The sequence below is a fragment of the Danio aesculapii genome, chromosome 2 (assembly GCF_903798145.1).
Source record: "Danio aesculapii chromosome 2, fDanAes4.1, whole genome shotgun sequence".
NCBI lineage: Eukaryota > Metazoa > Chordata > Actinopteri > Cypriniformes > Danionidae > Danio > Danio aesculapii.
This window is the reverse complement of record NC_079436.1, coordinates 3,769,173-3,782,533: the sequence shown is the minus strand read 5'-3', so window position 1 is coordinate 3,782,533 and position 13,361 is coordinate 3,769,173. Positions and strand designations below refer to the sequence as shown.

The 13,361-nt window shown below is 38.1% G+C and overlaps 1 protein-coding gene across 1 annotated transcript; it reads right to left on the bottom strand.

Annotated features, from left to right (window-relative positions):
* Window positions 1-3,784: 3,784 nt before the first annotated feature.
* c1ql3b (complement component 1, q subcomponent-like 3b) lies at window positions 3,785-5,935 on the bottom strand. The gene is made up of 2 exons (XM_056465652.1): window positions 5,060-5,935; window positions 3,785-4,337 (listed from the first exon to the last, which is right to left on the bottom strand). The coding sequence occupies exons 1-2, from the start codon at window positions 5,618-5,620 to the stop codon at window positions 4,158-4,160; spliced, it is 741 nt and encodes a 246-aa protein (XP_056321627.1). The 5' UTR covers window positions 5,621-5,935; the 3' UTR covers window positions 3,785-4,157.
* Between the last annotated feature and the right edge of the window lie 7,426 nt (window positions 5,936-13,361).

The window sequence follows — 13,361 nt, the reverse complement described above, 5'->3', positions numbered from 1 at the left end:
GTGACTCCTCAGGTAAAGTAATGACTCTGTCAGCCGCGCTAGTCCTCTGTAACAGCATGATCATGTTCGAAAAACTACAAAAAAAACATGCTGCGAGCTATCAATAATCTAAAAAACATCCCAGTTTCTTTTTAGCTTTGAAATTAAACGTGCATTTGAAGAGTTCAGATGCAAACATCTCTAAGTGCCGTGACATTTTCCTCTAAAATGAGCATTTTTTTTCAGGCTTTTATGGATATGTGCAGTTATTTTACTTTAAATGCAATGAAAATAACCTGTTCTGTGCTATAAAAGTGAACACATACACAGTAGCCTGAGAAAGACTCATTTTTTGAAGAAAATTTCAGATTTTTTACTCTTCATTTAATTCTTGGTGACATTTATAACATGCATATAACAAGCATTTTTCTCACAAAATGTGTTCTTTTATTTAAAGGGGACCTATTATGCCCCTTTACAAGATGTAAAATAAGTCCCTGGTGTGCCTAGAGTGTGTGAATGTGAAGTTTGAGCTTAAAATACCACATGAATAATCTTTTATGACTCTGAAACTGCCAATTTTAGGCTTTGATCCACATTGTGGCATTTTGGTGACTGTCACTTTAAATTCAAATGAGCTTGTGCTCTTTTCATAAGAGGGCGGAGCTACAAATGCCTGCGTGTCAGCTTAGTAGCAGATTCAAAAACAAGACTAAGGTCCCATGCTAATGAGGGAGAGATGGTCACTAGTGTGCGGAAATCTCACAATTTCTAACTATGAACGCCCTTTTTTCCATCATAAAACTATTAATTACAAGTTTACATCTCACAATTCTTACTTTTTTTGTCCCTGGAAGTTAAAAACTAAAATGAAAAGCTTAGATTTCACAATTCTGACTTTTGTTTCCCCTAAAAATGAAATCAGAAATAGAAAAGGCTAAATTTGCATCTAACAATTCTGCCCTTTTCCCTCTGAAATTTGTCAAATAAAAAATGTAAGTTTGCATCTCACAGTGCTGTTTTTCCCCCTGAAAATTGAAAAATATAAACAAATAATGACAAGTTTACATCTCAAATTTGGATTTTTTCCCCTCAAAATTTTTAAATATAAACTAAAAAATTACAGGTGTACAAAAATTCTTATTTTTCCACTCAAAATAAAAGAAAATACAAGTTTGTATCTCACAATTCAGCCTTTTTTCTGAAAAATCGCTAAATTTATACAAAAAAAGTTTCAGAATTTCATAATATTAATAAAACAAACTACAGGTTTACAAAAATTGTGCTTTCCCTGTCGAAATTGCTAAATTTAAACTAAGTTAATACAAGTTTACATTTCATAATTCTGCATTTTTTCTCCTGAAAATAGCTAAATGTACACTAAAGAATTAGATTAAAATATTTAAAGTTTATTTCTCTCAATTCTGACTTTTTCTTATTCTTAATTCTTTTTTCCCCCCTCCAAAATTACAAGTTTACATCTCCTTTTTTCTCCTGAAAATAGCCACATATACACTAAAATGTTTATTTCTCTCAATTCTGATGTTTTTTTTGCCTCAACATTTCAAATTATGAACTTAAGAATGACACATTTACTAAATTTGTGCTTTCTCCATCAAAAAAAAGTTTTTCTGCCTTTTTTTTCTCTGAAAATTGCTAAATATAAATAAGTGCATGTTTACATCTCACAATCTTCTCTGATCTTGTCATTGTTTTGTTTGCCATCATGGAATAATTAAAAAAATGTTTATAGTTTAGTTTTAATTTAGTTTAAATCTCATAATTCTGCCTTTTTTCCCCCTGAAAAGTGCAAAATATAAACTAAATAATTACAGGTTTACATCTCATAATTCATTTTTCTCCTGAAAACTTTACATCTCACATTTTGGACCTTTTCCCCCTCAAAATTACAAAACATAAACTAAGCATTACAGGTTTACAAAAACTCTTACCTTCCCCCTTGAAATAGAAAAGGCTAAGCTTGCATCTAACAATCTTTTTCCCTCTGAAATTTGTAAAATAAAAAATGTAAGTTTGCATCTAACAATGCTGTTTTTCTGCCTGAAAATTGAAAAATATAAACAAAAAATGACAATTTTACATCTCAAATTCTGACTTTTTCCCTCAAAATTGAAAAATATAAACAAAAAAATGCTGGTTTACAAAAATTGTGCTTTCCCGGTCAAAATTGCTAAATTTAAATGCCTGAAAATTTCAAAATATAAACTATAAAATAGAGGTTTACGTCTCATAATATTTTTCCCCTAAAAATGGTATCGTATGCACAAAAAGTAAATTTTACATCGCAGAATTTGGACCTTTTCCTCACAAAATTAAAAAATAAAAACAAAATAAAATGGTTTTCAGAAACTTACTTTTCCCCCTCAAAATCAGAATTTTCTTTACATCTCATAATTTTGCCTTCCCCCCCTGAAAATTGCTAACTTTAACCTAAATAATTACAAGCTCCCATCTCACAATTCTGACTTTTATTCTGAAAATTTCTAAATGTAAAGAATAAAATGAGAGGTTTACAAAATGCCTGCTTTCCCTCTCAAAATCACAAAATTCATTCATTTTCCTTCAGCTTAGTCCCTTATTCATCAGGGGTTGCCACAGTAGATTGAACCACCAACTCTTCCGCCATATGTTTTACGCAGTGGATGCAACCCAGTACTGGGAAACACCCACACCAGGGTGTCCATGGGGTCTTAGAAAGTATTAAAAGTTGATAAATCAATAATGAGAAAATTAAGCCCCTTTAAAAGTATTTAAAAGTCTTAATGTCGTTTTTACAAGGTCTTAAATTTTGTTCAAGCGTTGACCAAACTGTTTGACTGCAAAAAAGCATAAATATTTTTATTTTCCTCCAAATATTAACAATGGCATGCTCAATCCATGCGAATGACTCAGGCCGTGGCGCATCCAGCCAAGCTCCTTCGTCCGGGTCGCGGTGATGTGACGCTCTCCACATAGCGAAACCATAGAGCAAAACAGTCGGCAAAATGGGAAAATGTAAGTTTGCGTACTCCTGGATGGAGAAAGACGAGTTTAAACAGTGGCTAAAACCAGTAGCTGAAAACAACCACGTCATTTATTCTTTCAAGCTTTGTTTCTTCCAAGCTTATCTGAGATCTGTTGCACAGTTGTGCTCCGTTCATTTATTTAACAACTGTTTATTAAGTTAAAGGTTAGATACTGATTAGAAGTGGCCATGAGGTCTTAAAATATTCTGAGAAGGTCTTTAAAAGGTCTCAAAAAGGTATTGAAATTACCATTAAGACTCCTGCATATACCCACACCCTCATTCACACACACACGCCAATTTTTGGTTAGCACTGTCGCCTCACAGCAAGAAGGTTGCTGGTTTGAGCCCCGGCTGAGTCAGTTGGCATTTCTGTCTGGAGTTTGCATGTTCTTCTAGTGTTGGATTTCCTTCGGGTGCTACGGTTTCCCCCACAGTCCAAACACATGCGCTATAGGGGAATTGAATCAACTAAAATCTCCAGGGTGTATGAGTGTGTGTGTGAATGAGAAAGCGTATTGATGTTTCCCAGTACTGGGTTGTGGCTGCAAAGGCATCCGCTGCGTAAAACATATGCCGGAATATCTGGTGGTTCATTCCTCTGTGGCGACCACTGATAAAATCAGAGACTAAGCTGAAGAAAAATGAATGAATGACCTAACCATAACTCCTGTATTTACTTCTCTATTTTCCGCACGCAGAGCTTATAGATTTATGGCAGATGTACACACTCATTAAAATCAAACGATATATATTTTCTTCAGTTTATTAAATGGCACTGCACAAACCAGACAGCGGTAACATTTCAAATGAAAACACTGATATAAAATGGTACAGATTTGTGGCGTGAGAAATTATTCTTCATATTGATGATTAGCATGTGGGCTAATGGCGCGTGCTCTTAACAGCCTCTTCAGATCATCGTGTCATCGTATGTCAGGCACATATGGAATGGAAAGATGTCAAATGACTATTATTTTCAACAAATATACTACAATCACCAGCGTTTACACTGTAATGACGTTTATTTGAGGTCACAGTGATTTTTCTAAAAACTAATTCGTGTGTGAAGGATGTGCTTTGAGACCAGTTTTGATCCACCTCTGTTTCGCGGCGTCATTGCGTCGTGACGTCAGAAAGCGAGTCTGTGGCGTTAATCGGCGTAAACCATGAAGCCCGAAAACGTGCTGTATTTGTTGTTGTTTCCGCCGTGCGCTTTTCCTCCGTCAAGTTTGATGTAGATCTCGTCTCCGGGCTCCAGATGTAAGATCACACTGTTGCTGGCGTAGTCATAGTTCTGATCCGCGTCCTGCGCTATTGCACTCGCGCGCACCTGCGGGGAAATGAAGAACTGAAGATGACTCATGTTACAGGAATACTGATCAGTAGGCCTAATAATAACTTAAGACAAATGACCATCGAGTTATGACTAAATCTTATGACTAAAAGAAGTTTAGCGTGACTAAAATTATGACTAAAGGAAGTTTAGCGTGTTCATAAAATTACATTTCTGATATGTTAGTTCAGTTAGTCCCTATGATTGTCAATTGATCAGATCAAATGTATATGTAGCCTATATGATTCAATCACAATTAATGTTAATAATAATAAATAATGCAATTGTAATACAATAAATATAGGCCAACAAAATATAATATGTGTTTATATTAAAATTTCATTCTAAATTAATGTGAATATTAAATAAAAATCAATAAAAAAGTCAGTCACATACATTAAAGTGGAGTTCATGGAACCATGAGATCTAATAAAGTGTTGTTTACAGCTGTGTGTAGCTTTTAGAAACGCACATGAACACAATATATACATCATAAATGTTTATTTTACTATTAAATTATTAAAGATTTTATAGAATAGGAAAGAATGATTTATATTTTATTCAAATAAATATAATGTTGCTAAATAAATACTTATAAACGCACACACACAAGCAAGGAATAAATCATTTATTAATATGCATATCTATATTGGTTTGATGGCTGGTGAATCAGTAAAGTGTGTCACCTGCAGGCTGTGCCAGCTGGATTTATGACCTACCTGGTTATTCTTGCAGAGATCAGCCCACATGCTGGTCCCGTCACCGCCTCTCATTAATACGTGATACACGAAAAAGTAGATCCCCGGGATGGAGCAGGTGAATTTACCGCTCGAGGGGTCATAGTGGTTGCCCAAATTAGTGACCACATCGTCAAACTTCAGCACCTCGTAGCCTTCGTGCTGCTTCTTGAGTCCAGCGTAGAAGGCGATTTTGGGGACGGTGCTGTAAGTCGCTGCGCTGATCACCCCGGTGACTCCGGGCGGACCGGGTAATCCAGGCGGACCCGGCTCTCCGATGACTCCAGGGGGACCGGGAGGACCAGGTGGACCCGGCTGACCTCTCGGTCCGATCCTTCCCGAGCGCCCCGTCTCTCCTTTTGGACCGCGGATGAAAGTCGGTGGCGACTGAACTAAGCGGTTGTCCGTCGGTGCCGACGATGGAGACTTGGTGGTCCCGTGCGGATCGCATACCATGCGGCAGGCGCCCAGCATCTCGTAGCGCGCGTCGGATCCTGCAGCGCTCACCAGCACCGGGATGAGGATCACCAGCACCAGCACCATGATGACCCCCAGCACGCCGGTGGCGATCACCCGCGCTCGGACGCGCAGTCTCGACAGCACCGGGCGCGCCGCGCGCTCAGATTTACGCGCAATCTTGCTCTGCCGCAGAAGAAACGATTGAAAACAAAACAACTTCTCTGCAGCTCCAGAGAAAGTCGGTTAACTTTGCAGTGAAGATGCTAGCATTCCCTGAGCTGATGTTAACATCATCTGAACCAAGTTTTCATTTGTTTACTGTAAAGTTAAACACTGGAAACACAAACAAATGTGTGAGGGAGATCTCCGCATCCCTGCTTTCTCACCTGAGGGTGAAGATGAGAGAGAGAGAAAGAGAGAAGGGGGGGGGGGGGGGGTGCGCATGTGAGCTGTATCTTCAGAAAGATGTGAAGACAGATTGATCTGAAACAAATCGGCTCTGCATCAAAAAAGTCAGTTAGCTTCTTTTATAGCTGTGAGAGATTAATGTGGAACTGGAGTAAAAGAGAGTACTTTCTTCACTTTGAATGTAAAGAAAATGTGTTAAGTATTTAGTTATATGTTACAAATTCAGTTTAGACGTTTCGAACGCTTTGATGCCGAAATATTGGTACATTTCTTATTGGTACGAAGTGTGAGTGTGCCTGTGTGTGTGTTTGTGTGTGTGTATATATATATATATATATATATATATATATATATATATATATATATATATATATATATATATATATATATATATATATATATTTATAAACATACACACACAAACACAGGCATACTTACACTTCGTACCAATAAGAAATGTACCAATATTTCGGCATCAAAGCATATATATATATATATAGCCTAGTGAAATATTATTTTCTGTCATCACGGCAAAGATAAAAGAAACCGGTGATTAGAAAACTATTAAATTAAAACTATATTTAAAACTATTGTTTAGAAATGTGTTGAGAATCTCTCCGTTAAACAGAAATATATATATACATATATATACACATACTGTACACACAGTTAATGGTCAGTAAAAAACTACATAAATATATATATATAGCTTTGTGGATGTAGGTGAATTTTGAAGAAAAGGTATCACAGTTCTCATAAGATTGAGAAAAAGTGTTTTCAATCTAAGACATGTGGCTTGAGCACCTGTCGACATATAGAATTACCTCGAAAAGATCTTGTGACATTGAAAACTGGAATAATGGCCAAATGGAAAAAAACTAAACACATTAATAAACAGCATCTTAGAATATATTTAATCACCTTCTTTCTAATGTTCAACACAAATGAAGATATTCTGAAGAATGTTGGGAGGAAAAAAAACAGCCATTGATTTCCATAGTATTTTTTGTTTCAGTCGATGTCAGGGGCTGCTTTTCCCCCTAAAAATTCTCCAGAATATCTTATTTGCATTTAACAAAAGAAATTAATAACAGTTTAGAAGCTTTTGAGTGAGTAAACGTGGAGGACATTTTAATTTTGGGGTTGAACTATCTGTGCAGTCTAGTAATTTGCATGTGCTGATATTTCTCTATATTCAAATGGAATATTATTTTAGTTTAATAATTAACCAAAATCTTGATGAAATTACAAGAGTGAAACGTTGTAAACAGAGTTTAAAGTGGGATTTAGCCCAGAGAAGATCTCTTAGTGTATTTATGTAGTCTTGATGAAAGCATAAAGCATGTGAACTGTCAAAAACTGTGAATCTGCATGGAGACTCTCTCTAGCTTTCTCTCTATTCATAAATCAGCTAGTGAAATGCAATCAATTCCACCAGTCCAGATTGATGGAGTGCCCTAAAAAGTTCCACATCTTGTCATCTTAGACACTAATATCAATATGACTCAAAATTTTGTTCTCAGCATCTCATCAACCCGAAATGCATTAACACGCTCTATAAGACGATCTAAAACTGCACATTTACAGTTCATTTACTCACCCTTAGGGCATTGATGATGGAGCATGTATTGTTCTCTGATGAGTCCACCTTCAATGTCTTTCCCACATTCGGGAGAGTTATGGTGTGGAGAAGCCCCAAAGAAGCGTTTCATCCAGACTGTTTCATGCCCAGAGTGAAGCATGGGGGTGGATCAGTGATGGTTTGGGCTGAATATCATGGCATTGCTTAGGCCCAGTACTTGTGACACTAACATCAATACGACTCAAAAGTTTGTTCTCAGCATCTCATCAAGCTGAAAGACATAAACACACTCTATAAGGGCGTACTCTCACTACGTACAGTTGCCTTGAACTGTGCCGACTATATGCAGGGGGGTAGCAGATGGCAGACCCCCCCCCACTTTTTGGTTTCACGAGCATTCCCAACACCCCACAGCATCCCCCCCAACCCGGTCTTAGGTTCGCTATCGCCATCAACCCCCCCCCCAAACCCACACTTCTCGGCTTTACGAGCATTTCCAACCAACCCCCCCACCTTCAGTTCGCGATTACCGTCTAACCCCCACACTTTTCGGTTTTATGTGCATTTCCAACCCCCCGCTCTTACGTTCCCGATCGCTGTTCGCCCCCCACTTTTTGCTTTTAAAAGCATTTCCAACCTATCCCCCCCTTTCTTAAACCTTCCATAATCATATATTACCCTTACAGGGGGGCCCACGCACTACACCACTGACCGTGCGCTAGGCGCAGAGGTGTAAGTCAGCCTCAAGACATCCAGTGGTGGAAAGAGTACTGAAAAATCTTACTCAAGTACAAGTACTATTACTTGCCTAATAATGTAGTGCAAGTAGAGTAAAAACGTCTGTTGTAAATATTACTCAAAGTATGAGTAAAATGTAGACCTTTCAAAAGTACTCAAGAGTAGTGAGTATTACGCTGTAAAAAGCTGATGCATTTACATGTCATTTGTGGATGTGTGTAAACGTAACATTCTGTAGTGCATTGAGTTAATGCCCAGCAGGCCCACAACGTCATAAAACGTTAATATTAGGTTAGGTTTAGGTCGTGACGTCAGATGACCAAATTCAAGTCTAGCCACCGTCTAAGGACAATGTTATTTTGATGTCCAGTAATGAAGTCAAATAACGTTGATGTTTGGTTGATTATAGGTTGTGAGAGAGAAAGTGACAAAAATCCAATGTCGAGTCAACATCTTAAACCAACGTCATATTAACATCAAATACTGACATTTATTCGTCATGTAAGGCAACCAAAATCCAACATCTGATAGATGTCATAATGGTAACGTCCACACAACGTCAAGCTGTCACATCATTAGATGTTGATATTCGGTTGATTTTAGGTTGGACATTGACGTAGGCCTGACATTGAATTCTGACGTCAAACAGATTTTCATTTCCAAACAATAATGCAACGTCCCTACGACGTTGAAGTACAACTTTAATCTGACGTCATGTTGACGTCTTGTGCCTGCTGGGTGTTTAAGGCCATTTTGGTCATCATACAGTAAACATCCGTCATCTTCTCATCAGTGACATGCAGTCTAAGCATTCTCTGGGTCTATATGTGTAAAGATTTTGGACATCATGGACACTTTCAGTGCTTCTAAACAGTCTGCTGCAATTATAAATCGCCCATGTCTTGAGGTAGTTCATTATGAGGCGATTTACCTTCTATGTGTGATTTGATTGGACAGGAATCACATGACTGATTCTTCTAATCCCCATAGACAAGAATAAATAAAGTAGTGGCTGCAGGTTGAAGGAAAGTAGTGGAGTAAAAGTACCGATACTGCACTGAAAATATACTCAAGGGAAAGTAAAAGTACACATTATTAAATCTACTTACAATTTCTGAGAAAAAATACTCACATTAGATTGAGTATTTGTAATTTCTTACTTTACACCACTGGAGACACCTCTGCCTTGGCAAGCTAAAGGATGAATTTAAAAGCAAGATCTTCATTCAATTGATTAAGCTAAAGTAAAAAAGCAGTCAGTGCATGATAATATGCACAGAACATGCTCACACACGTGCCATGTCTCCTATAATGAGGCATCACAGAATTGCATAAGAATATCTCTGCTTCTCTCACACCTCCTGTGCTGTATGTACACAGACAGACACAGATGCACCACAGCACACACCCTTCTCTGAGTCAATGAGCACTTGTGTCCTGCCTTGTCCTCTCCAGCTGGCTTTCTCAGCGACTTACTCAGCGCCATTGGACCATCGCTGCTAATCATGAGTCACATGCCATTTTCATGCGCACAGCAGTGCTCCAACACGCAAAAAAACATCAAACTAATTCACCACATAATATCTTTTTGATTGGTAACACATTACTATCCTGTAGTATGTGTGCAGTAAATGCATAGATTACAAAAGACAACAGCTGTTAAAGGGATAGTTCACCCAAAAATGAAAATTCTGTCATCATCTGCTCACTAATATCACTTGTCATTTGCTTCTGTTGAACACAAATGGAGATATTTGGAGGAAAGCTTAAAATATAGTTCAGATGCAACAGCTGCTAAACGCCACTTCCGCCAAAAATGGGCTAATGACATTGAGTGAATGCTTTAGGTACGTACTACACCATCAACAAATAGATTTGCTTCAAATTATCTAAATCCCAGCGTCAGCGTATTCAGAAATAAGTTTGTTTGCAAAGCCGCTAAACGCCACTTGGCTTTAATGCCAAAAGCCGCTATATCCCGAGATCCAATGAGACGGTGTGAATAGAATCATATGTTTTCAATGTAACAGCGCGCTGATACGCCGGTTTTTATTAGGAGATTGTTTTATTTCACTTTCGATTTTAAAAGACGGAGTTTGAGGAACTGGATGGCAATTGAAAACATCCCTTACCTCAAAACTCTGTGTATTATTAGAAAAAGAATACTCAGTTTACAGTCGGAAGTGTAGCATGCACTCATAACGTTTGTTTGTGCAGCGATGCTACTTTGAATGAGTCTGATTTACTATACAATAAACGGCAACTGCGTTTCACGAAAGACAGAGTTAAGATGCCGTTCTTTTATCCCACGTGGATGCTATGAGGATTAACAAGAGACCAAGACCTTGAGTATGGTGAGAATGAATGAATGACAGCTTCTAAAATTGTCAGAGAGGCACCCCTTTTTTGCCCAGTAGGCCCACCTCATGTTTTATTTGCTAATTTAAGCTATTATTTTAAAAGATAAATATCATGTATAAAACTATACATTATTTATATTACTTCATATTAACTATACATCTGTTAAGCCTTTTATATTAATGGACAATGCACAGATACTGATGTTTCACAATGTTTTTACACTACAATATTCGAATCTACCAAGCTTAGTTTACAATGTTTACAATGTTTACAATTCTCTACTTACATTAAATCTAATTCCCAAATATCAGAAATGACAACAGATTGTTAAGATTTAATTAATGTCAGTTTTAATGTTATTGATTAATGCACCTACTTGACAGATTTCATTCATTCATTTTCCTTCTGGATTTCCCTGGTTTATCACAGCGGAATGAACCGCCACTTACTTGACAGATGAATTTTTAATTTTAGGTGGTTTGTGTAATGTGTTTTATGTTTGGTAAAATAATTTCTAATTGCATCTTTAGTGATTTTCAACTAATTAGACTAATCTTGTCCCAATATGTGGATTTAGAGGTTTTTGCTAAAAAATCACAAGTGGATTTAGCTGGTTTTAATGCAAAAGAAAATCTACCTTGTTAAAAACCAAAGAATTGTTTAAAGTGACATTTCTGAAATTTTTTTTATTTTATTTACTAGCTAATAACCTTATCATTACATATAAAATGAAACTTCTAAACCAAATTATAGGAGCCTGATAGAAAATGCTCGTTTACATAAAAAAGAGGTCTGATGTATTTAGAGGGTTTTGCTTCTAAACTCTTCATATTGACTTCCATAGTATCAGAGCCATAAAGAGAAAGAGTTGTGACAACGTAAGTACTAAATTGTTTGAGGAATTGCTTCACGGATAATTCAATTGATGCTATAGCTCGTTAAATCAATACACAATCTTATTTTTTAAAACTCTGTACCTTTCAAGATGCAAGTCATTACTATTGAAAAAAAAAACAAAGTTTAATCGGAGCAGCATAGATATATACACTAGATATCACATATGAGCCCTGAGCATGCGTCAATAACACGGCCACATTTGTACAGTGCTCCCAGGGCAAATGTCATTCAGCTGCACTAGTCAAGACTAAAGCCAATGTGAAGATGCTGGACTTTAGCGCTGTGTACGGTGTATTAATGAGCGAACAAAGAAAACGATGCCAAACTTCAGTTTCAGTGATGCCAGCAGTGAAAATCTTGGGCTGTGGACAATGTGAAAGATGTATTGTTCTCTGATGAGTCCACTTTTACTGTCCCACGTCAGGGAGAGTTACAGTGTGGAGAAGCCCCAAATAAGTATACCACTCAGACTTTTAATTGCCTAGCGTGAAGTATAGGGGTGGATCAGTGATGGTTTGGGGTGCAATATCATGGCCCTCCCTAGGCTCAATATCTGTGCATACGCCACTACCAAGGACTACCAAACCATTTTAGAGGACCACGTCCACGCAATGGTTCAAACACTGTATCTTGAAGGCAGGGTAATGTCTCAGGATGATAATGCACCAATACACCCAGCGAGACTTTGATGAACATGAAGCCTGCACAGTCACCAGATCTAAATATTATTGAGCTCTTTGGGGTGTTTTGGAGGAGCGAGTCAGGAAAGGTTTTCCTCCACCAGCATCACGTAGTGACCTGGTCACTATTCTGCAAGAAGAATGACTTAAAATCCCGCTGGCCGCAGTACAGGGCTTGTATCTGTCATTCCCAAGACCAACTGATGCTGTATTGGCTGCAAAAGGAGGCCCTACATCAGGGATGGGCAAACTCGGTCCTGGAGGGCCGGTGTCCCTGCATAGTTTTGCACCAACCCTAATCAAACACACCTGCTTGTAGCTTTCTAGTGATCTTAAAGACTCTAATTAGGGTGTTCAGGTGTGTTTGATTAGTGTTGGAGCAAAACTCTGCAGGGACACCGGCCCTCGAGGATCAAGTTTGCCTATGCCTGCCCTACACCATACTAATAAACTATTGTTTCAGTTTAATTGTCCAATCCCTGTATGTGGAATGTCTTACTGGGTCTATTAGGGTTTACGAATAACAATAACACATATTTGTATTTGATAGTGTTTTAATTGCTTTACTAGACACGACCTCTGAAACGAGTGCATGTTCGGTGGATCTCTGTCTCTCTTTGCTCTGTGACTAATTGTTTCTATTGTGGTCTTTGATAAGTTTGTCACTCGGCAGGTCTGTGGCACCGGGCCTGAGCCAGAATGAAGAGAGCAGATGAACAGAAAGGAAGAGTAGGTGCGAGCACACCATCACCCCCTCAAAGCATGGCCTCTCACTGCGCCGCCACTCACTCCTGCCGAGGGATGATTAACGAAACTTACGTAATCCGCCAGTTCTTTACTTACTTCAGAACATTTACACACCCTGTGCAAGCAGGATTTTGTTTGCTGTGAACGTGGACTACTTATTTGAAGGAGCCAAAACATTATGGGTAGAGTGTTTAGCATTGATCATCTCCTAACAGGAAAAGAGGTAGCAATGTTGCAGTTCCTTGTTAAATCAAGTCGCGAAGACGCTTATATTCCCTACCCAAAGATGAGGCTGTGAAGAGTAAGTAGTTGAATTTTTGCAAAAACACCTCAGCATTACAGCCCCAGCCTTGCGCTGTGTTTTCGTCAGTTTTTTGATGAGTGCTTCAGCAATCTACATGCTTACAACGGG

Coding starts and splice junctions, on each gene's coding strand:
- c1ql3b (XM_056465652.1), bottom strand. CDS start 5,620: ATGGTGCTGGTGCTGGTGATCCTCATCCCGGTGCTGGTGAGCGCTGCA. Junction 4,338..5,059: donor ATCTCTGCAAGAATAACCAG/GTAGGTCATAAA, acceptor ATTTCCCCGCAG/GTGCGCGCGAGTGCAATAGC.